The sequence below is a fragment of the Callithrix jacchus genome, chromosome 8 (assembly GCF_049354715.1).
Source record: "Callithrix jacchus isolate 240 chromosome 8, calJac240_pri, whole genome shotgun sequence".
Classification (NCBI taxonomy): Eukaryota; Metazoa; Chordata; class Mammalia; order Primates; family Cebidae; genus Callithrix; species Callithrix jacchus.
Window position 1 is genome coordinate 30,693,859 of NC_133509.1, and position 24,705 is coordinate 30,718,563.

The 24,705-nt window shown below is 40.0% G+C and overlaps 1 protein-coding gene across 4 annotated transcripts in view; it reads right to left on the minus strand.

Moving 5' to 3' along the window:
* Positions 1–460: 460 nt before the first annotated feature.
* Positions 461–24,705, minus strand: part of UBR1 (ubiquitin protein ligase E3 component n-recognin 1) — a 162,186-nt gene continuing 137,941 nt past the window's right edge. For 2 of the 4 annotated variants that reach the window (XM_002753370.6, XM_035259430.3), the window contains exons 41-47: positions 23,640–23,773; positions 21,781–21,889; positions 18,486–18,542; positions 14,416–14,493; positions 8,308–8,478; positions 5,977–6,078; positions 461–3,295 (exon numbers count right to left, since the gene is read on the minus strand). In XM_002753370.6, coding sequence (XP_002753416.1) covers positions 3,154–3,295; positions 5,977–6,078; positions 8,308–8,478; positions 14,416–14,493; positions 18,486–18,542; positions 21,781–21,889; positions 23,640–23,773 — 793 coding nt within the window. In that variant the 3' untranslated portion in view covers positions 461–3,153. The remainder of the gene's footprint in view (positions 3,296–5,976; positions 6,079–8,307; positions 8,479–14,415; positions 14,494–18,485; positions 18,543–21,780; positions 21,890–23,639; positions 23,774–24,705) is intronic. The other 2 variants (XM_009005311.5, XM_078334075.1) reach the window with 1 other exon arrangement.

A 24,705-nucleotide genomic window follows, 5' to 3' on the forward strand; every position in this document is an offset into this window, starting at 1 on the left:
CAGAAGAATGATTCCAGATCTAGGGTGAGAACTGGGCATTTGTATTTTGTTAACACTCTCTAGGTGACTATAATGCACAGCTGAGTTTGAGAACCATCACACTAGACATATGCTGCCCAACATGGTAGCCACCAGCCACACACGACTAAATTTAACTAAAAAATTAAAAATTCAGGCCCTCAGTTGCACTGGCCACACCTGAAGTGTTCAATAACCACATGAGAATAGTGACTGCCATCCTGTATTGTAAATACACACAGAACATTTCTATCATTTCAAAACTCTTCTGGATAGTGCTGCTCTAGACAGCTGTCTCCATATTAGCATGTGCATACCCAAAAGGATGCAGTTTGGATTGGAAGATATATAAATATATACTTCTATTTTTAACTGATTTTTAAATCTCCTTTTTAAAGCTATGTTGTATAATTTGCATAATGTATTAGTAAAGCACTGCATAGAATATAAAATATATGTGCATGTATATTTATTTGGTATGTATGCTTAAAAACTATCTATGAAGTATATGGTTAAAAAGTTTGGAGATCCATGTAAACTAAACACATTTTTTAAAACATTTGCCTGGGCTGACAAAGGTTCCACCTAGAGAGCCTTCCTAGGCACTGAATTTTTATACTTCAAACCCAAATCCCCAAACATGAGAATTCCCTTTTTTTCCTTTTTAAATATACACACATAAGATATTTTATTTTAAAAAGCACAAGAACATTATACAAGTTTTAAATTTACATTTTTGCAATAAAAGTTATCAATATATGCATTATTTTTATAACTTCATCATGGATGGAATTTGAATCAGTGGTATAAACATGTTGCAGTCACTAAATATAGATCATCACAGTGAACCAAAATGCATAGTTGTTATGAAATGACAAATGACCACTAAAAGATGAACTCACAGCCCATACATCAATATAATAAATTAATTATATATTTTTCACCATATCATTAAAATTCTTGCCAGCCCCTCACCAAACATTAGAAAAACACAGTTTTGGAGCCATCCTGTTGAACCAGTGCCTTCACATACTACACTAAAGAAATAAAGTGACTCAGTTGCTTGTTTGCAAGTAAACTTCATAAACATAATTGTTTGCAATGATTAAAGTAAATCATAGGACATTTGAACATAATGAGAAATCCCTTGGGCTTGGGGCAGCACTGAGACATATGCTCATCTACAGTGCAAAAATCAGAATAATCTCAGTCAGTAGAACGCAAGATGAAATGGGTTCTTTGGCAGTAAAGGTCTGGCTGGCTATTGCCAGATAGTCCCTCTGACCTCTTTGAGAGCTTAACTCCAGAATTTATTAAGTGAATATAAAAAAGACTAAAAATAAAGTCAGTTTATCTTTGCTAAATTGGGGCCAATCAATTAGGGCAGAAGTCAGTATCTTCTGTTTCCTATTCCAGCCCAGATTTCCCAAACAGTCCACTCAATAAAATTACATAAGAAACAAACACAAATGTTCAAATTATTTAATCATTCTGGCAAATCGGACAAATAACTGAATTTCCTGATCCTTACCTGTTATTGTTACAGACTGTTCACTAGAGATGTATCTATCCTGATACCTTCTGAATTATAATTATTCAAGTAGAAAATCATGATTGTGATTCTGACACCTGGTCATACCAATCCCTTACTGCAAAATCCACTTTTTGTTACATAAAAGTACCAAAAAAAAAAAATCTAGCCCCAAATGTGCATCACTAATCACTTAGCAAATATATTTTTACTTCCTTGTCTTTGCTGAGCAAAAAGAAGGTACGAAAACATTTACACACATATATAAGACACTAGTAGTCAAGGGCAAAATAAGATACAGTCTTTAAATGTATCTTTCAAGCTTCTAACACTACCCCAGAAACAACACAAGTTAAAATGGAAGGTTTCCATTTATCTTCTGTCTTATGTCTTCTGTTTTATGTCACAATTTCTTGATACAAAAAACTAAAGCCATGAACCAAGAAGTCTATGCACGAATTCAGGAGAGCTCTATTATTTATAAACAAGATAGCTCAACTGCCAGCATGTTATAACAGGACACAGATTACTGATCACATGGCTTTTTTTGGTGGTTTGTACTAGTCATAAAACCAAAGTTTATGAAAAGGTTGTACACAGACAACATCAAGGATTTGTCTTTTACAAAGATGTAGAGGATTGTGGAATTGGCTTAAATCTGACTGTTTTAAATTACAGTTGTCATGATCCATTCATTGGGAGAATTTTCTTATCTTCATTCTATAAATAGTTTACATCAGAATTACAAGAAGTTTCTTAGAGTCAAATAGGATGAAGTCACAATCTCCTTGTAGAATGAGATTTGCCTTTGGAAAATGTCAAGTATTATTTCAAAATTCAACAAAGCTACTTGTAGTCAGAGGTGAGAACTGCAAGCTCTTTTTACCATCAGGAATGAATAACAAATACATTATCCTAACTTTTCTTGAGGTTTACATTGGGAAAAAAGCTTTTCCACATTGGCAGAAATCATACTCTATCCATATAGAGATTTAGTTTAATTTGTGGTGACAGCAGCAGGTGGCACATTAGGGGTATTTCCTTAAAAGAGAAATAATAAAAAATATATTTTTGGAATCTTTCTCAATTCAAGTATATTATATGGTTTCTGCAATTCTCCTTAGTCTTGCAAGGAAAACTATAACAGATTATTAGAATCTTGTCAGTGATCCAATGTTAGCTGAACCTGAGGGGAAAATACCAAATACAAAATTGCAGAAAAGTTTACCAACATATAAAAACATCCGCAATTGTTTGATGTGATTTCATCTACCAAGTGGATGAAATGAAATGAGACAAATTATGAAGAGGAATACATTTCCTGGAAATACTAGCAGAATCAGACCCTTGGGGTGAACAAGCATTTCTTTCATGTTCTAGAACACAAAACAGATTAATCTATGTCCTGTTTTTCCCTTGAAGCATATGTTTGCTAACTGAAAGCAATACTCCATTAAGGAATATTTTATTGATTGATGTAAGTGAATCTGGACATGGAACAAAAGACCCTCAATACTTCCCCAGCCCTCAGAAAGTTTTCCATAAATTTCCATCAGTCTTTATTACTGTCGTCATTTGCGATTATCTTGAGGCAGAGTTGGAGCTCAGAGTAACTGCCAGTTGAATCCAAATAACATCTGATTAGTCTCTTGGCTCCTAGCAATCTCTTCTATAATGCAGTGCTGTTGCCAAACCAAATGGAGCTTCCGATACCGCTCACGAGATAAATGAAGGGGATTGCCCCTCCTATAGGAAAAAAAGAAACAACAAGAAGTAAGTTTGAATCTAGTGACTGGACACATCTTTACTGTCTAAATTCATATGCACTCTTGAGATATTCTTGGAGCTGGGAGAATTCCCTAGCACAGGGCTTAAAAAGGGGTATTTTCCCTTTACCACTGATCACTAAGAACTTGACAGGTTACTTAGCTAATAAAGCAGAAATGTACTCCTTGACTATTCACAGAATAGGTCAAGTATACTATGACACTATGGGATCTCATTTAAATAGGTTTATAACGTGAAGCAGCACTATTCTTTTTTGGTGGTTAGCCTGAATAGCTTTTTGACTTCACATTGTTATCTAGCTTCAATTTATGATCTTTCCGCAGTACAGGTTAGGTCTGACACATAACACTAGGCCCTAAAATTATATTTTCTACTCAGAGATACTTGGTTGTAACTGCCCTTATGACAAATTGGATGGTTATTAGCAAATAATTAGCAAATATTTAAATAAAATAACTATACTTCAATTCTAGAGTTGCACAGTTTTTAACACTGTATAACAGCTAATCCAAAAATGACTTAAGTCTGGCTGTTGCCAATAATGGAGGACAATGAGATCCTCATTGCTTGAGGCATTCAAGTGCCTCAGCAGGTTGGGAATTTTTTTTTTTTTTTTTTTTGAGACAGAGTTTCACTGTTGTTACCCAGACTGGAGTGCAATGGCACGATCTCAGCTCACCGCAACCTCCGCCTCCTGGGTTCAAGCAATTCTCTTGCCTCAGCCTCCCGAGTAGCTGGGACTACAGGCGTGTGCCACCATGCCCAGCTAATTTTTGTATTTTTAGTAGAGACGGGGTTTCACCTTGTTGACCAGGATGGTCTCGATCTCTTGACCTTGTGATCCACCCGCCTCGGCCTCCCAAAGTGCTGGGATTATAGGCGTGAGCAACCGCGTCCAGCCAGGTTGGGAATTTTTAAACTGCCAAATTAATTTTAAAACTCTGCTTTGTACCCCTGTGGAACAACTAAGATCATTCTCAGTCATTAACTTTCACCACTCAGCTTTTCTCCCTAAACCTAAAGACAGGTCAAATGCTATCCCAATAAAAACAAAGCTCTGTATGATCTGAGGTTCCAAGCCCCATCTAATAAGCCTATTCATGCTGAGCAATATTTCAAAGGAATAAAATTTCAGGGAAACAAAAAGAATTTATTGTAAGGAGGTCTAATCTTTATCTATATGTACTTTTGGGATCATTGTCAGTTTCCTCATTTTCAGAAACCATCAGTAGGACCCCAGTTCCTACCACCAGGGAAGGATACAAAAAAGTTCAGGATTCTAAACATTTTGTTAATGCTCAGAAGGAAAGAAGACTGATATAGCTGGCTAATAAAAAGTTTCAGCTGGGCGTGGTGGCTCATGCCTGTAATCCCAGCACTTTGGGAGGCCAAGGCGGGCAGATCACAAGAAGTCAGTAGTTTGACACCAGTCTGGCCAACATGGTGAAACCCCGTCTCTACTAAATACACAAAAAATTAGCTGGGTGTGTGGTGGCTACTTGGGAGGCTGAGACAGGAGAATCACTTAAACTCAGGAAGCAGAAGTTGTAGTGAGCTGAGTTTGTGCCACTGCACTCCAGCCTGGGTGACAGAGTGAGACTCCATCTAAAAAAAAAAAAAAAAGGTTTGAAGTATTGCAATGGAAACAATATCTCTAAACCAAACATCATCACTGGACACTACAAATTTGTATTATCAGTGTCAATCCTTTTAAGGAATTCTGAAGAAAGGTTGATTCAAATAATAGAACACTGAAACATTAGGATGGCTGGTGTCTCTTAAAAAATTTTGGAGAAATATTACCTTCAAATTTTGGAGAGGCACACAGTTGTTGAAAATTACATGCTAAAGAATGACATTACATTTAATATTTTAAATTTGAAGCTATTTAAAAAGTAGTTCTTGGCCAGGTATGGTGCCTCATGCCAGTAATCCTAGCACTTTTGGAGGCTGAGGTGGGTGGATCACTTGAGGTCAGGAGTTCCAGACTAGTCTGACCAACATGGTGAACCCAGTCTCTACTAAAAATACAAAAATCAGTCAGGTGTGGTGGCACGTGCCTATAGTCCCATCTACTCAGGAGGCTGAGGCAGGATCACTTGAACTTGGGAGGTGGAGGTTGCAGTGAGCTGAGATAGCGCCACTACACTCCAGTCTGGGTGACAAAGGGAGACTCTGTCTCCAAAAATAAGTAAATAAAAATAAAAAATGGTTCTCAATTATTTTATTTTATTTTTTTTGGAGACAGAATCTCCCTCTGTTGCCCAGGCTGGAGTGCAGTAGTGCAATCTCGGCTCACTGCAACCTCCTGAGTTCAAGTGATTCTCCTGCCTCAGCCTCCAGAGTAGCTTGGATTACAGTAGCTTGGGTCACCATGCCCAGCTAATTTTTGTATTTTTCGTAGAGATGGGTTTTCGCCATGTTGGCCAGGCTGGTATCAAACTCCTGGACTAAAACGATCTGCCTGCCTCGGCCTCTCAAAGAGCTGAGAATACAGGTATAAGCCATCACATATATCCTCAATTACCTTTTGTGATTAAAGAACTATCACTGTTTATATACAATAATATGACTACAATAGAAAACAAACAATATAAAAGGGAAATTATCAAAACCTTCCTGTTATAAGAAAATCTTACTTCAGGCCAGGGTCTGTTTCTCCATATTCATCCAAGTAAGGAGCTGGATAGGCACAGCCTCTGGCTTTACCTTCAACCAGGACCACTCTGCATTCTCTGATTCTGAAGTAGAAAACCAATAGGAAATATGATTAAGTGTATGTATGCAAATGATAGGCACTGCATCAATGTTAATCTAGAGAAAAGACATGGCCAGTATCTGTTAGAAATTCAGTATAAAGACAATACAAACATAGACAAATAGACTATATTATGTTTTGTCTAAATATAAGAAAGCACATATTGCTATTTTTGTTCAGGCTATAGAAAAGGAGGAAGGGATCTGATGAAATGAGATTAGTGATATGGACTGAATCTGTTGAAAGGAGGGAGAAAGCTGTCCTACTTCAGCCGCAGATACCCTGAAAAATGGTGGCTGGGGTTGTTTCTATTCTAATTCCTGACATAACCTGGAGAGAGGAGGGAACCTAACAGAAGAACAGAATCAAATCTCCTAGTCTGATAACCTCAAGCCAGACAGAATATCAACTAGGGAAGCATAAAGGCTTTTCTGGTTAGAGCCGGCCTGAAACACTGCAGATTAGAAAGAGCCACTGCCACTATGAAGGCACTTGGGACTCTTTTTTATGTCTCCTGGGAAACGGACATAAAAAAGGCTTGTGTACACATGTACAGGGGATAAGTACTATACAAAGAAATTATGAAATAAACAGCTGGGATTAGGTAGTGGGTTTACTTGCTGTGGGTTCCCTAAAAATAGGTGTTTCGGTTTGGCTTCCATACATTCTTTCCCCTTGGTTCAAAAGATGTCTATGAGTAATGATTTCACAGTTAGAAAGACATTTGGATTTATATAACAGAAACTGTGTTACATGGGGAGAGTGAAAAAAAAAGCATACATATCCATTTTGAATTTTATTTCTTTTCAGGCAACTTAAACTCTTCTTTCATAAATATAAGTGACTGTTTTTCTTTTTTTCATTTGAGACAGAGTCTTGCTCTGTCACCTAGGCTGGAGTACAGTGGTGTGATCATAGCTCACTGTAACTTCTGCCTCCTGGGTTCAAGCAATTCTCCTGCCTCAGTCTCCTAAGTGGCTGGGATTAGAGTCATGTGCTACCACACCCAGCTAATTTTTGTATTCTTAGTAGAGATGGGGTTTCACTACATTGGCCAGGCTGGTCTCGAACTCTTGACTTCATGATCTGCCTGCCTTGGCCTCCCAAAGTGCTGGGATTACAGGTGTGAGCCACCTCACCCGGACATAAGGGACTATTTTTCTATTCTCAGTCTTTTGGTGAAAGACCAGGAGAAATGGTGGGTTGATAGACAAAGATATCACAGGACAATCTAAAGTAACAATTTACAATGTACTTTCTTTTTTGATACAGGATGTTGCTCTGTCACCCAGGCTAGAGTGTAATGGCATGATCATGGCTTACTGCAGCCTCAAACTCCCAGTCTCAAGCAATCCATCCACCTCAGCTTCCCAAGTAGCTGGGACTACCGTCACGTGCCACCATGCCTGGCTAATTTTTTATAGAGACAAGGTCTTGCCATGTTGCCAGGCTGATTTTAAACTCCTGACTTCAAGTGGTCCTCTTGCTTCAGCCTCCCAAAGTGCTGGGATTATAAGCATAGATCACTGTGCCTGGCCTACATGTACTTTTTATTTCTTTATTTTTATTTATTTTAAAGAGCCCATCTTTCAGGAAGAGTACTTTTTCTTTTCTTTTCTTTCTTTCTTTTTTTTAAAGAGATGGGGTTTCACCATGTTGGCCAGGCTAGTCCTGAACTCCTGACCTCAGGTGAACCACCGGCCTCAGCATCCCAATGTGCAGGGATTACAGGTATGAGCTACCGTGCCCAGCAAGTACTTTTTAAATATAAGTTTTAGGACTATAACTTCTTTCATTACACCTGAGTATTATATTAAAAGACCAGAGTAATTAATACAAACTCTATCCTATTTAAGATTTTCCACAAATAATGGAAATGTGAACTGAAATCTATTCTTCTTTCACTACTTTTCCCACAGTATCTTTTCAAATGCAATTTCTTTTTTTAAAGATGGGGTTTCACCATATTGGTCAGGCTGGTCTTGAACTCCCAACCTCAGGTGATCCGCCCGCCTTGGCCTCCAAAGTGCTTGGATCACAGGCGTGAGCCACCACACCCAGCCTCAAATGCAATTTCATGTGAATAAAAGGTTAATACTCTAATTTCTGATTGATCATTTGCTATCAACACACTGTCCCACCATAGTGGTCCCCAGATTGGATCCAGATTCCTTAAGTTCATCATGAAGCTTCTAGAACACTCACTACTCACTTTAGGAAAATACAGACGCCGGCACCACAGTGAAGCGCGTGAAAAATGCAAGCTCCAACCTCTTCCCCATTCACGATTTCTTGGCAGCAAATGTTCTGAGAACATAGTATGGCCCCACAGAAAAGACAGAGGACAGGATGCTTGCGCTCATCATCTGAAGATCGTGGGCACCTCAAAAGGGAAGAAAACATTTAGAAAACAGTGGAAAGACAAACAAACAAAAAAAAGCACCATATATCCTGTTAGCAATAAGACATGTTTTCATCACTGACCCCTTTTCAGTAAAGGAAGCTCTAACACACAAGGAAACATTTAATTAGCTAATTCCTGTTTAATATGTCTCCTAACAGGGCTTCATGGAAAACCTTCCAATTAATCCATAGTAAGAAAATCTATATTACATAAATGGTGTCCTGATAATTCTCATAAAGTATGGTGGTTTAAGATGCCTTGTGAAGTCTTAGGAAGGAAAAAGTGATAGTGCTGACTTGCTTGAGTCAACTAGTGTTTTAAGATGAGACCATTTTACATAGTGGTATGATGGAGGCTTGCCACAATGCCCCCACACCAAGGGGGATAATGCTGATCTTTTAAAAAGGGGGTTTCCCATGCTCCTCCAATCTATGCTGTACACTGAACACAAAGGGAATATCAAATTCTTTAATTTGGGCAGAAGATAAATGCAACCAAAGCAGAGATCCAACCAGTCCCACAGTGGCATCATAATAAAGAACATCAGAAAGAATCTCCAATAGGGTACTGACAGCTTTTTTTTTTCTGATTTCCAGTTTCTCAGACAGTATTAAAAAAAAAAACAAAACCAAAACCATCTTTGTCTTCATAGGAGCAGAGGGACTCTGTGCATAGGATGAGAGGACTATTTTCACTTCCAGGAGGTTGCTCCAGAACATAATTATAGCCCTTTTTGGATAAAGCCAACATTTTCTTTCATCTTTAATACAGGATGGAGTCATTAGCCAGCCTACAGAGGAAGAGTGGGGAGGCAGCCTAAAGTACAGCACTGAGTAGCCACCCTCCAACACTAGGGATGGCTCAGTCTTACGGAAACTGGTGGTGACAAAACTGGAAGACATCATAGGATTGATCTTCACTCTTATGTGAAACCTGTAAGTAGTAAAATCACCCAGAAGGATCTTCCCCGTGATGAATAAAGACCAGTACTATCCTCATATCCTCCTAGAAGCCAGCAACTTGATATTCTTCTTTTCTTTTTTTTTTTTTGAGACAGGGTCTGGCTCTGTCACTCAGGCTGGAATACAGTGGCATAATCATGGCTCACTGCTGCCTCAACCTCCTCAGCTTGAGTGACCTTCCCTCTTCAGCATCCTAAGTAGCTGAGACTACAGGCACATGCCACCACAGCTAGCTAATTATTTTACATTTTTTTGTAGAGATGGGGTCTCGCTATGGTGCCCAGGCTGGTCTTGCCCAAGTTGAAGAGATATCACCCACCTCAGCTTCTCAAAGTGCTGGGGTTACAGACATAAGCCACCGTACTCCGCCAACCTGATATTCTTAATGCCTGGAAGATAATATCTATTCACCAGGCTTTTGTGGTAACAATGTAGCCCCAAGATTAGGAGAATTGCTGAATTTAGAGCTGGATGCAATCTTTGAAATTAATTAGCTGTTTGAGGGCTGAAAGGTACAAGCCTGTAATCCCAGCACTTTGGGAGGCCGAGGCGGGTGGATCACGAGGTCAACAGATCGAGACTATCCTGGTCAACATGGTGAAACCCTGTCCCTACTAAAAATACAAAAAAAAAAATTAGCTGGGCATGGTGGCGCGTGCCTGTAATCTCAGGAGGCTGAGGCAGGAGAATTGCCTGAACCCAGGAGGTGGAGGATGCAGTGAGCCGAGAAAGCGCCATTGCACTCCAAAAGTGAAACTCCATCTCAAAAAAAAAAAAAAAAAAAAGAAAGGTAAAGTGACCCAAAGTGACCCAACCATTCCTTTAGATGACTGACTGGAAAGGGAGCTAGAACATGAAGGTCAATTTTATCCTTTAATAGTGGCTAGGGTGTGAGCTACTCAAGACCCTATTGGACCACTTAACTCCCCCAACTTTATGGCTTAAAACAATGGTTATAATTATATAAGAGAATTTCCTGAGTCATTCTGCAGGGCAGTGATTCTCAGAGTGAGTCAAAGAGGGGCTCTTTAAGACCTCAAATGATCTTTTGCTTTGAGACAGTCTTACTCTGTCACCCAGGCTGAAGTGCAGTGGTCTTGGCTCACTGCAACCTCTGCCTGCAGGTTCAAGTGACTCTTATGCCTCAGTGTCCTGAGTAGCTGGGACTACTCAGTAGCATTCGCCAACACACCTGGCTAATTTTCTTTTTGTATTTTTACTAGAGATAGGATTTCACCACGTTGGCCAGGCTGGCCTTGAACTTTTGGCCTTAAGTGATTCGCCAACCTCAGCTTCCCAAAGTGTTGGGATTACAGGAGTGAGTCACTGCACCTAGCCTCAAAGTAATCTTACACTGGCCGGGCATGGTGACTCACGCCTGTAATCCCATCACTTTGGGAGACCAAGGGAGGTGGATCACAAGGCCAGGAGTTCATGACCGGCCCGGCCAAGATGATGAAACTCTGTCCCTACTAAAAATACAAAAATTAGCTGGATGTGGTGGTGGGTGCCTGTAATTCCAGCTACTTAGGAGGCTGAGGCAGAGAACTGCTTGAACACAGAAGGCGGAGGTTGCAGTGAGCCGAGATTGTGCCACTGCACTCCAGCCTGGTTGACAGAGCAAGACTCTGCCAGAAAGAAAGAAAAGAAAGAAGAAAGAAAGAAAGAAAGAAAAGAAAGAAAGAAAGAAAGAAAGAAAGAAAGAAAGAAAGAAAGAAAGAAAAGAAAAGAAAAGAAAAGAAAAGAAAGAAAGAAAGAAAGAAAGAAAAAGAAAAAAAAAAATCTTAAATTGCAATCCTTTTTTTTGGGTTCCTTAAAATCACGGCAAATTATTTAACATATAACTAAGGACTACTACATGAAAGCAGTTAATTATGCCTACTAACTGGTATCCTTAAAACAAAATTTAAGAGTTATGTGTGTTTACTGAGATCTTGAATTACTTTAAGTATTTTATTAAGAAGTCTGGCTGCTGCATAATGCTTAGTAACATTACAAAACTCTTTTTTTTTTTTTTTGAGACGGAGTTTCGCTCTTGTTGCCCAGGCTGGAGTGCAATGGCGCTTTCTTGGCTCACTGCATCCTCCACCTCCTGGGTTCAAGCGATTCTCCTGTCTCAGCCTCCCAAGTAGCTGGGATTACAGGCATATGCCACCACGCCCTGCTAATTTTGTGTGTGTGTGTGTGTGTGTGTGTGTGTGTATTTTTAGTAGAGACAGGGTTTCACCATGTTGGCCAGGATGGTCTCAATCTCTTGACCTCGTGATCCATCCGCCTCAGCCTCCCAAAGTGATGGGATTACAGGCGTGAGCCTGGCAACATTACAAAACACTTAAAGGATCTTTGGAATTCCTGCAATTTGGAGAAAAGATGGCTAAGTACTAGTAAATCAACTGTCTTGAATAGACCTTGATTTTCAGGCTACTGATATTCTTGTCTTTTAATTACAAGTTACTACTCGTTTCATGTCATCATTATCAATGTGGTTTGCTATGGGAGGTGATATGATGCCTCCTGAGTGTCTAGAACACACAGTTATATCAGCAGAAGTTTTGGCTTGGTATTTTCAAGACATGATGCAATATGATTCAAATATGAAGTATCCACACCGAAGCAGATGTGAATATAATTCCTCCATTCAGTGACATCTCATTGGTGGTGGTTATGATTCATGCTACTCAAATAAGTTACTACATATTATAGCAAGGTAAGTATAATAAAATACAAATTATCTTTAAGCAACAGGACATTATTTTATCATATAGACATATGTTTAGGTTTATGCTCTCTTACAGAAGTAATTAATACATAACTCACACATGGTGTTAATAATAAGTACTATATATTGTTAACTTGTCTATTTTGTTTTCACCAGTCTTGTTATCGTCTAATTCTTTTCCCACTTGAAATCATCAGTGAAAGGGGTGAAAGAGATAAAAATGTCTGGGAACCACTGCTTTAGAGTGGTTTTGATTGAGGTGGGAGGTGAGGGAGATGGTGCTAAAAAAGCCTGAGGGGGTGTACTCCACTTTTCAAGCTTGAACCTGAGTAATGATGCTATTACCTGCTCTGCTGTTTAATAGATTTCCATGTAAGACTTTGTTTAATATAGGTTCTTGTAGCTTGAAAGAAAAAAAAAAGAAAGATTAAGGAGTGATATCATAGAAAATGGTAGGGTAGGGAGCTCCAGGAATCAGTCACTCTAATAAAACAACTATTAAGTCAGCAAGAACTGTCTGAAGCAACTTTTTATTTTTGAGACAGAGTATCCTCACTTAGTCACCCAGGCTGGAGTGCAGTGGCATGATCTCAGCTCACTGCAACTTCAGCCTCCTGGGTTCAAGTGATTCTCCTGCCTCAGCCTCCCCAGTAGTTGGGATTACAGGTGTGCCCTACCATGCCCAGCTAATGTTTGTATTTTTAGTAGAGCCAGAGTTTCACCATGTTGGCCAGGCTGGCCTTGAACTCATGACCTCAACTGAGCCACTCACACTGGCCTCCCAAAGTGCTGGGATTACAGGTGTGAACCACCATGTCCAGCCTGAAGCAACTATTTTAGAACTCTGGAGCCTGGTCAAATACTTGCAGCATCCAGGGGAACACTTGATAAAGGAAGAAGCTGGTAAATTTTGGTGAGTTTTGGCATTTTGTGTAGCGGTTAGCATCCTCTATCCCCCAACCCCACGCCAGGTAGCCATGGGGATGATGGCTTGTTTTTCTGGTGTGGCTTGCTTGTGCCAGTGTATACAATAGAGACCTGTCTTCTAAAAGTTGAGGTTGTATGTTTAGATCTCTCAGGTGGTTGACTGAGGGGCTACCAAGGATGTAAGAAAAAGGAGCCCTCACACATTGCTGGTTGGGACATAAAATGGTGCAACCACTGTGGAAAACAGTTTGACAGCTCTTCAAAAAGTTAAACACAGAATTACTGTATGACTGAGCAATTCTATTCCTGGGCATATATCCAAAAGAAATGAAAATGTTATGTCCATAAAGAAACTTGTACATGAGTATTTTTTTTTAGTAGCATTATCTTTAATAGTCAAAAGGAGGAAACAACCTAAAAGTCCAACTATGGATGAAGGAATAAACTAACTCTTATATATACATACGATGGAATATTATTTAGTCAAAAAAGGAAAAAAGTAATGACACATGCTACAACTTGGATAAACACTAAAAACATGATAAGTGAAAGAAGCCAGACACAAAAGTCACATACTGTATGATTCCTTTCATATAATATATCCAGAATAGGCAAATCGATAGAGACAGAAAGTAGATTACAGACTACCATGGGGTAGGGGATGAGGGGAACAGTAAGTGATTAGTGAATACAAGTGTTTCACTGGGGTGATGAAAAAGTTTGCAAACTAAAGAGGTTAAGTAGTTGTACAATATTATGAATACACTAAATGCCACTGAACTGTACACTTTATCATGACTAACTGCATGTTATGTGGATTTCCCCTCAATTAAAAAAAAATTGACAGTCGTTGTTTTGAAGGACACTCAGAGGTCACTGTTAAAAAAGGAGGTTTGTGGCCAGGTGCAGTGGCTCATGCCTGTAATCCCAACACTTTGGAAGGCCAAGGGCAGGAGGATCCCTTGAGCTGGGAGTTCAAGATCAGCCTGGGCAACATAACAAAATCTGATCTCTACTAAAAATAAAAAATAAAAAATATAGCAGGGCACAGTGGTGCCTGCCTGTAGTTTCACTACTTGGGAGGCTGGGGTGGGAAGAGCACAGGAGTTTGAGGCTGCAGTGAGCTACCGTCACATCACTTCACTCCAGCCTGGGCAACAGAACAAGACCCTGTCTTTAAAAAATAAAAAACAAAACAAACAAACAACAACAACAACAAAAAGTAAGTGTGTTAGTTATGGAATATACCAATTGCAAGTTCAGAAAATGATTTAAAATTATACACATATATACACATACTCTCCTTACCTGAAATGAGAAGCTTGATTCAGGAGGCAGCTATAGTCATCAGGAAGTTCTATCAAACTATTTCTTTTTCTAGGGTACCTACAAATGTAATTTAAAAGGCAATTTTATTTTTGAGTAAATAAGCCCAGATCAAAAACTGACCAAGGTGACAGAAAAAAAGTGTTAAAAATAACAAAAGGATACACATTTGTAATCCAAAGTAATTCCCATTATTGCTTGATCAAATCCAAACTTCTCAGCATATAATTCCAAATGTTTCATAAGCTGGATTCCTTTCCAAACTTAACTTCCACTACTTCCTAGGACTAAGCTGTTCTAGCTAGATTTCTATACTGTAAAGGAAAGTAACATAAAGTAGTAGAGTTAAGAACACAGCCTTTGAAATTACACAGATCTGGTTACAAATCCTAAATTCTTTTTTTTTTTTTTTTTTGAGACAGAGTTTTGCTCGTTACCCAGGCTGGAGTGCAATGGCGCCATCTCGGCTCACCGCAACCTCCGCCTCCTGGGTTCAGGCAATTCTCCTGCCTCAGCCTCCTGAGTAGCTGGGATTACAGGCACGCGCCACCATGCCCAGCTAATTTTTTGTATTTTTAGTAGAGACGGGGTTTCACTATGTTGACCAGGATGGTCTCGATCTGTTGACCTCGTGATCCACCCGCCTCGGCCTCCCAAAGTGCTGGGATTACAGGCGTGAGCCACTGCGCCCAGCCACAAATCCTAAATTCTCTAATACTTCATAAGTCTTTGAACCTAAGCCTGTATATGAAAGGAATCATACAGTATGTGACTTTTGTGTCTGGCTTCTTTCACTTAGCATGTTTTTAATATTTATCCAACTTGTAGCATGTGCCGTTACTTTTTTCCTTTTTTGACTAAATAATATTTCATTGTATGTATATATGAGTTTGTTTATTCCTTCATCCACAGATGGACATTTAGGTTGTTGCCTCCTTTTGACTATTATAGATAATGCTACTAAAAACAATACTGTCTGTAAACTAGGGATAAAATATACCATACTGCAATCATGGGCCCACCATCAAATCAGGTTCTGGGGAATGGAGGAAGAAAAAAATTAAATGAACTGATCAATTAAAAGGCTCATATTAAGAAATGTTAAATTAAATATGAATATTAGCATTAAGAAAACTTATAGAGCTGTTGAGGACTAAATGAGATACTGAGGTGAAACACAGTATACTTAGTACTTAATACATGCTTGCAAATGTTACTTGTTCTCACCAAACTAGATACAATAAAAGCCTTGCTTGCATGTCTTGGCTAAGATCATCTGAATAACGTGAAATTCTCTCCTCAAACCCCAATCAATCAATCAATTTATTTATTTATTTATTGGAGACAGAGTCTCACTCTATCCCCCAGGCTGGAGTGCAGTGGTGCGATCTTCGCTCACTGCAACATCCGCCTCCTAGGCTCAAGCAATTCTTATGCCTCAGGAGCTGAGATTACAGGCACCTGCCACCATGCCCAGCAAATTTTCTTATTTTTAGTAGAGATGGGGTTTCACCTTGTTGGCCAGGCTGGTCTCGAACTCCTGATCTCAGGTTATCCGCATGCCTCAGCCTCCCAAAGTGCTGTGATTACAGGTGTCAGCCACCACACCCAGCCCCAATCAATTTAAATTCTGTAATTCTTTTCATCTTCAACTCAGTTGTCTATCTTCAACTCAGTTGTCTATATTTAGGGCAACCGAAGCATTTATTTAGCAAACCTACTTTTTTTTTTTTTTTTTAGAGACAGGGTTCACTCTGTTGCTCAGGCTAGCCTTGAACTCCTGGGCTCAAGCAATATTCCTGTCTCCGCCTCCTCAGTAGTTGGGACTACAGATGCATGCTACTGTACCTGGCTTAAATTTTATAATTATTTCTATGTTCAGCTAAAAATGATCTCACAGACTAACCTTGCCTCATTAACTATATTCCTTTTTAAATTTCTATAGCACTAATAATGGTAATTTCATACATCATTATACTTTATGTTATAATGTCTTAAGTTTTATGTTCATAACTAGATTGTAGATTCCTCGTGATCAAAAGCTATGTTACTTCTTTTAAAATTTCCAGAGTATTTCAGTACCATGCTGGGGAAATAGCAGATGTATAAAAGGTATACAGTGACTTGAAATAAAGGAAAAATTGGCCAGGCGAGGTGGCTCATGCTTGTAATCCCAGCACTACAGGAGGCCGAGGTGGGAGGATCACAAGGTCAGGAGTTCAAGACCAGCCTGGCCAACATGGTGAAATCCTGTCTCTACTAAAAATACAAAAAAAAAAAAAAAAAAAAAAAAAAAAATTAGCTGGTGTGATGGTGGGTGGGCGCCTGCAGTCTCAGCTAGCTATGCGGGAGACTGAGGCAGGAGAATCACTTGAACCCAGGAGGTGGAGGTTGCAGTGAGCCGAGATCATGCCACTACACTCCAGCCTGGGAGATGGAACAAGACTCCATCTCAAAAAAAAAGGAAAAAGAAAAAAGAAATGGAATAATTGTGTGAGATTAACAGTCTAAAAATATATATTCATATCTTAAACTTTTCTCTCTACTTGAAGATCTTTCTTTTCTTAGTGATGTGACTCCTGCGATATCTGAGCACAGGGGCTAGATCTATTATTACTAAATCACTAAAGGTGTGTTACAAGTGAAAGCAGCAGATGCACATTTACAGTGTAGGTGAAAGAAGTTCAGGGGTGAGGGAAGATGAGAAAAGAAGGAAATGTATACTGTCTTGATGTTTGCTTTATCCACAGAAAAATGTAGTTCTAATGTTGGTATTTAAGGCCAGGAGTCAATTCCTCCACTTGTTTATTGATGTAATTCAACTGAGTAAAATTAGACACTATATACAATACCAGTCAGTCCCTGGGAGGGGACATAAAGAAGATAATGTGCAGTTCTTATTGGTCAGTTATTCTGGGTGCAAATAAGTGGACACTTAGGAGAGAGACTATATTAGGGAAGGCTTCATGGAGGAGGTGCCATTTAAATTGGTATTTAAGAAAGAGGTAGATTTTGTGGCAGGCACGGTGGCTCGTGCCTGTAATCCCAGCACTTTGGGAGGCCAAGGTAGGCAAACTGCCGAGGTCAGGAGTTTGAGACCAGCCTGACCAACATGGTGAAACCCCTTCTTTATGAAAAATACAAAAAATTAGCAGGGTGTGGTGCCAAGTGCCTGTAATCCCAGCTACTCAGCAGGCTGAGAGAAGAGAATCACTTGAACCCAGGAGGTGGAGGCTGCAGTGAGCCAAAATTGCACCTCCAGCAAGACCCCGTCTGGGAAAAAAAAGGTAGATTTTGTTAGAGCCATAACTTAAAGGAGATAGGAGGGGTGAAGAAAAGTTTTTAGGGTAGTTTCTAAGGACATAGATATGGTTCTATTTATAACTTGCTTTATTCTAAAAAAAAAACCAAAAGTGGCTTATAGAAATACTGTAACCCCACTACCATGTGATGTTAACATACCAGCAGCTCCATGATGCCTCCTCCACCTTTGCCTTTTGATAGGCAATTGCTAGCTTAAAAAAGATTCTCTAGGCCGGGCATGGTGACTCACGCCTATAATCCCAGTACTTTGGGAGACCAAGGCAGGCGGATCCTGAGGTCAAGAGATCGAGACCATCCTGGCCAACATGGTGAAACCCCGTCTCTACTAAAAATACAAAAATTAGCTGGGCATGGTGGTGTGCACCTGTAGTACCAGCTACTCAGGAGGCTGAAGCAGGAGAACGGCTTGAACCCAGGAGACGAGGTTGCAGTGAGCCAAGATTGTGCCACTGTTCTCTAGCCTGGTGCCTGGCAACAGAGCAAGACTCTGTCTCAAAAAAAAACAACAAAGATTCTCTCAAGAGGAACTGCTGGCTTCTACTAAGAGGAAAAGAACAGACACTCCAAGAAAAAAAAATTGTAGGAAGAATCTGAATTCTGGCAAAGACCTAACAGAAATGCAGGAACACTGTACTGAGTGAGATTAAAGAAAGCATACTCAACAAACCAACTACTTTAGGAATCACAACTTGTGGATGAGGGAGAAAGGATTAAGTAGTAAAACCAACCTGACCACGGTGTTTTTTTGCTTCAAATAGTTTATTAAGGCAGGATCTGTACACCATCTGTATATGGAGCCAAGAGAAAAAAAACAAATGGATTATCACCGCTTCAGTACATGATTTGTCCACAAGCCATTCTCTTCCATTCTTTCTGCCCCTTCTGTGTTCCCCTTTCTTTTTTCTTTTTTTTTTTTTTTTGAGATGGAGTTTTGTTCTTGTTGCCCAGGCGGGAGTGCAATGGTGATCTCTGCTCACTGCAACCTCTACCTCCTGGGTTCAAGGGATTCTCCTGCCTCAGCCTCCTTAGTAGCTGGGAATACAGGCACACACCACCATGCCTGGCTAATTTTTGTATTTTTTAGTAGAGACAGAATTTTCCTGTGTTGGCCGGGCTGGTCTCGAACCCCTGACCTCAGGTAATCCGCCCGCCTTGGCCTCCCAAAGCGCTGAGATTACAGGCATGACCCATGGTGCCCAGCCTATGTTCCTGTTTCTTTTCTTTCTTTCTTTTTTTCAGACAGAGTCTCGGTCTGTTGCCCAATGTGGAGTGTGATGGCACGATCTTGGCTCACTGCAACCTCAGCCTCCTGGGTTCAAGTGATTCTCCTGCCTTAGCATCCTGAGTAGCTGGGATTACAGGCATGTGCCACCATGCCTAGCCAATTTTTGTATTTTTAGTAGACATAGGATTTCACCATGTTGGCCAGGCTAGTCTCTAACTCCTGACCTTGGCAATCTGCCTGCCTTGGCCTCCAAAGTGCTGGGATTGCAGGCATGAGCGACTGTGCCTGGCCCTATGTTCCTTTCTATATTTATTTTATTTTTATTTTTTGAGATGGAGTCTTGCTCTGTCACCCAGGCTGGAGTGCCATGGCATAGTCTTAGCTCACTGCAACCTCTGTCTCCTGAGTTCAAGCAATTCTCCTGCCTCAGCCTCTCAGGCAGCTGGTCCACAGATGTATGCCACTAGACCCAGCTAATTTTTTTTGTATTTTTAGTAGAAATGGGGTTTCACTATGTTAGCCAGACTGGTCTTGAACTTCTGACCTCGTGATCCACCAGCCTTGGCCTCCCAAAGTGCTAGAATTATAGGCATGAGCCACTGTGTCCAGCCTCATATTTATCTTTTTATGCTTACTTTTTATGTTTATCATTTTGCCCTTTTCTTCTCCCTTTCTTTTTTGTGTCTAATTATTTTTCCTTCTCTTATTAATTTCTTTCTTAAAGGGTATATCAATCAACGTCTTACTGGAAAAACAGAAACCATTCTAAGTATTTAAACAAGAGAGAATTTAACAGGAGTTAGTAATAAAAGTGATGGAAGGGCTGAGAAGCCAACCATGAGACAAAAAGGCAAGGCAAACCAGAGATTACCACTCCCCTAGACTGGAGGAACAAAAGGCAACAGCGGTATCATGCAACCCAGAGGCTAGGGTCACCAGTGGATACTGGAATCACAGTAGGCTTGTCTGGTGAGAACTGGAGCCAGACAAGAGCTGCAATCACCGCCAGAGATACCCCACAAGATAGAGAGAGGCAGTCTGAACACGGGCTTCTCTTTTTCCTGACCTCAAAAATCCTGCCAGTGCTTCCTCTCCCACTGGCTGAAACCATACAGAAGCCAGCTGACAAGGTAGACTGAGAAAGTCCCAGGGTCATTCTCCTGCAACATAGGGCAGAGGATGAGGAAAGACTCTGAGAGAAGGAGGGTCTGGAAAGATACAGAAGGCAAGGACTTTCTGTTTCAAAGTGTGAATTTTTAATACTTGACTAAACTAGAACAGCAATTAAGACTTATCTACTCCAAGAATATAAAAGTAAAACTAGTTCAACCTACTATAATTGCAGGAAAGCATGATATTGATTTTCTTAAACAATTCATTCTGATCATAGCAGAGATCAGAATATCTTGAGACAAATGAGGAAGCAAAGAAAAGAACTCAACACAGAGAACATACTACACAAGAAGGGTGGCAGGAGTCCAAAGCCAACATTCACACACATACTTACGTGAGTATTGAAAGAAAAAGATAATGATTAAAGAAAAAGGTAGAAAGCAAGGAGAATAAAGGGAATGATGGGCAAGGAAAGTAATACAGTGAGAACTGATTATAAAAATGATGGAGGCTGGGCACAGTGGCTCACACCTATAATCCCAGCACTTTGGGAGGCCGAGGCAGGTGGATCACGAGGTCAAGAGATCAAGACCATCCTGGTCAACGAGGTGAAACCCAATCTCTACTAAAAATACAAAAATTAGCTGGACATGGTGGTGCACACCTGTAGTCCCAGCTACTCAGGAGGCTGAGGCAGGAGAATTGCTTGAACCCAGAAGGCGGAGGTTGCAATGAGTCGAGATTGTGCCATTGCACTCCAGTCTGGGTTACAACAGTGAAACTCCATCTCAAAAAAAAAAAAAAAAAAAAAAAGATGGAAAATGGTGTAGGCAAAGATAGGGTAAGGAGACTGGCGGTTAGGAGCGTTGACAATGAACAAGAGGGCCAGTAACTAATGGGTAGAAAGTTTTTCTGAAAGAATGACACATTTCTTTCTTGGAAGTTTAATTGAAATGTTTTTTTGATCTATCAAATGACCTTCCTTCTCTTCTCAGTCACCCTCCTGATACATGTGCTGCCATGTGAGATATGCTCCTATTTTGGATACAGCTCCAATTTGGGTTCTTTTGATACTAATTGTGACTTTATGCCTGCTAGCAACATCTCCAACCCCCATCCCCAATTTAAAGCAGATGAGACACCAGCTGTGGGGAAAGTAAATAAAATGAATGGTAGTTATCGTGGAAGAAGCAGAAATTCCAACTGCCTATGGCTGCTGGTCTTATCCCCACTTCTATTTTTTTTTTTTGAGACGAAGTCTCACTCTGTTGCCAGGCTGGAGTGCAGGGGCCCGATCTTGGCTCACTGCAACCTCTGCCTCCTGGGTTCAAGTGATTCTCTTGCCTCAGCCTCCTGAGTAGCTGAGACTATTGGCACAAACCACCATACCTGGCTAAGTTTTGTATTTTTAGTAGAGACGGGGTTTCACCATGTTGGCCAGGATGGTCTCAATCTGTTGACCTCGCGATCTGCCCGCCTCGGTCTCCCAAAGTGCTGGGATTACAGGCATGAGCCACCACACCTGGCCTCATCCCTACTTCTTAAGTGTGCAACTTAGGAATCTCCTATACTTTTGCCACACCTTTAATCAATGCTAATTGAACTAAAAGCTTAGCAGGTAATGGTAATTTTAAAATTTCAAATTGTATAATAACCCAACAATGACATTTTATTCCCCACAGTACCTTTGGAGCAAGGGCCTTACAGTATCCCAATATTCCTGGAAGAGCAGGAACAAATTTGTAGGTAAAGAGAGATAGCTACAAAGTGCACTGTACTCTCCTTCTGCAGAATCTGCAAGAGATTAAAAATACATTTATTAAGCATATTATTCTTACCTCATCAACCTGTTATTAAAATTTCTTCACTGTTTATGCTCATTTCTATACTGGCCTTGTAGAAAGTATATTTCTTATCCTATAAATTCATAGGTGGCAAATAAGTCACAGTGATTTTTTTAAAACATAAATTGGACTGAGTTACTCTCCTGATCAGATGGCTCTAATGTGTAACCATGCTTAGTATAAAACACAAGGTCCCTATCAGGGCACAAAGGCCCTGAGTGAGCTGCCCCTGCTTACCTCTTAGACCTGTTACCCTCCCCTTAGGCTTCAGCCATACTCATCTCTTTGCAAATCTTTGACTATGTCAAACAAAGCCTTGAGATTTATAACTTCTTCTACTTGGGAATATTCTTCCTTCAGCTGTCTGTCCAACTCAGCCCTATCTATGCAGCTGTTTGTTCAATGTTGCCTCACAGAGAAGCATTCCATGAAAACTATCTTGGAGAGTTCCCCATTCTGGCCCCAATACCCTCTATCCCTAAACTGCTTTATTCTGCCTTATAATATTTATCAGCATTTGACATTACATTATATATATTTCTGTATTTGTTTATAATTGGATTTCTCCCACTAAAAAGGACTTTAGTTCACTCACAACTGTACTATAGCACCTATAAGATAAATAAATGACTACTTTGCATGTGAGCAAACAACAGAACTGTACTGGCAATTACTTGAAATTTTATACAAGTCCATGAAAAACCTAGATCAGATAAGCCCTACTGAACTGAGTTCAAGATAAACAAGTTGATAGCCAGTAACAGTAACCTAGTCAGCTTATTCTCAAAGGACAAAAGAAGAATATGTGAGCAATTTTGGTGACTCTTCCAAAATCATAAACATTCTGAGTTTTACCCATACAAAGCCATAGGAAAGCTTTCCTACTTTGGTCTAAGTACAGAGGGAAATAAATGAGGTGACCCTATTGCTTAACTATACATGGCCTCAGTTGGTTCCAGTAGGCTTTTACTAGCAGCACTTTCATTCTTCAATATAGTTATATGTCCAATTTTTTTTTTTTTTTTTTGACAGAGTTTTGCTCTGTCACCCAGGCTGGAGGGCAGTGGCATGATCTTGGCTCAGTGCAACTTCCACCTCCTGGGTTCAAGTGATTTTCCCACCTCAGCCTACCACGTAGATGGGACTGCAGGCATTCGCCACCATGCTCAGCTAATTCTTTTGTATTTTTAGTAGATATGGGTTTCAACATGTTGGCCTGGCTGGTCTCGAACTCCTGACCTCAAGTGATCCACCTGCCTTGGCCTCCCAAAATGTTGGGATTATAGATGTGAGCCACCACACCTGACCTATATGTCCAAAATTTAAATAACATACTATACAGTAAAGTCTTCCAGCTATGTAGCCAAACAATTCTCTTCTCTAAAGATAACCAATGCTTCTATTTTCTTGCATACCCTATCAGTTACATTCTACATACAGATATTTTATAAGCTCAAACCTGTAACCTATACATAGATAGGACCTAAGAGTAGGTCTTGCAGATTAAAAGGCTAATATATTTTTTGGCCTCACCTTTAATCTATAACAGGGCAGAGCGCACATGTTTGAAGTGAACACAGATGAAAGAAATGGGGAGTAAGAAGTGGTTTTGTCTGCTCTAAGCTTGTATTCATGAGCTTGAAGGTAAGAACAAAGAAAATCTCTCATTTTCAACTCAGTGCTTTCATTTATCTACTTACTGGTATGAAGTTCTTCAGGCGGAGTTACCCCAAGTAAATAGTGGAAAAACAATGCAGCACAGCGAAGATAAGGGGTGATGCCATTCTTCAGTGAGACCCACAAGTACCAGCCAGGAATACCATACCCAATGCAGCTAAGAGACAATAATTCCAGAAGAGAACAGAATACTTAACAGACTAAAACTCTAGATGTAAACATATCCCCCTTTTCAAATACAAAGTTAAACATTTAGGTAAATTTATGATCCATGCAATTTTTAAACATTTAAAAACAAAATACAGTCCCAGCACTCTTGGAGGCCAAGGCAGGCAGATCACCTGAGGTTAGGAGGTCAAGACCAGCCTGGCCAACATGGCAAAACCCCAGTCTCTACTCAAAGTACAAAAATTAGTCAGGTACCTGTAATCCCAGCTACTTAGGAGGCTGAGGCAGAAGAACTGATTGAACCCAGGAGGTGGAGGCTGTAGTGAGTGGAAATCATGCCACTGCACTCCAGCCTGGGCAACAAAGCAAGACTCTGTCTTAAAAAGAAACAAAACAACAACAACAAAAAACCCCAAAATACTTGAGTAGCTAATTGTTTCAGTGTTTAAATCTCCTAATAGTTTCCTAAAGAAAAGTCACAAATCTTATATCTTTTACCATGTAGATTTTTAAGGCAAGAAATTACTCTTCTTTTTCCTAGGTAAAGACAAAAAACAAAAACAAAGAGGCAACCAAAAAATCTACTTTAAAGAAATTTGACTCTTAAATAAAGTATACTCTTTATTTTAAAATTTTTATTATTTTTTTTTGAGATGGAGTCTTGCTCTGTCACCCAGGCTGGAGTGCAGTGGCAGGATCTTGGCTCACTACAACCTCTGCCTCCCAGGTTCAAGTGATTCTTCTGCTTCAGCCTCCTGAATATCTGGGACTACAGGCACACACCACCACGCCTGATTAATTTTTGTATTTTTAGTGGAGACAGGTCTCACTATGTTGGCCAGGATGGTCTCAAACTCCTGACCTTAGGTGATCTGCCCACCTCAGCCTCTCAAAGTGTTGGGATTACAGGTGTGTGCCACT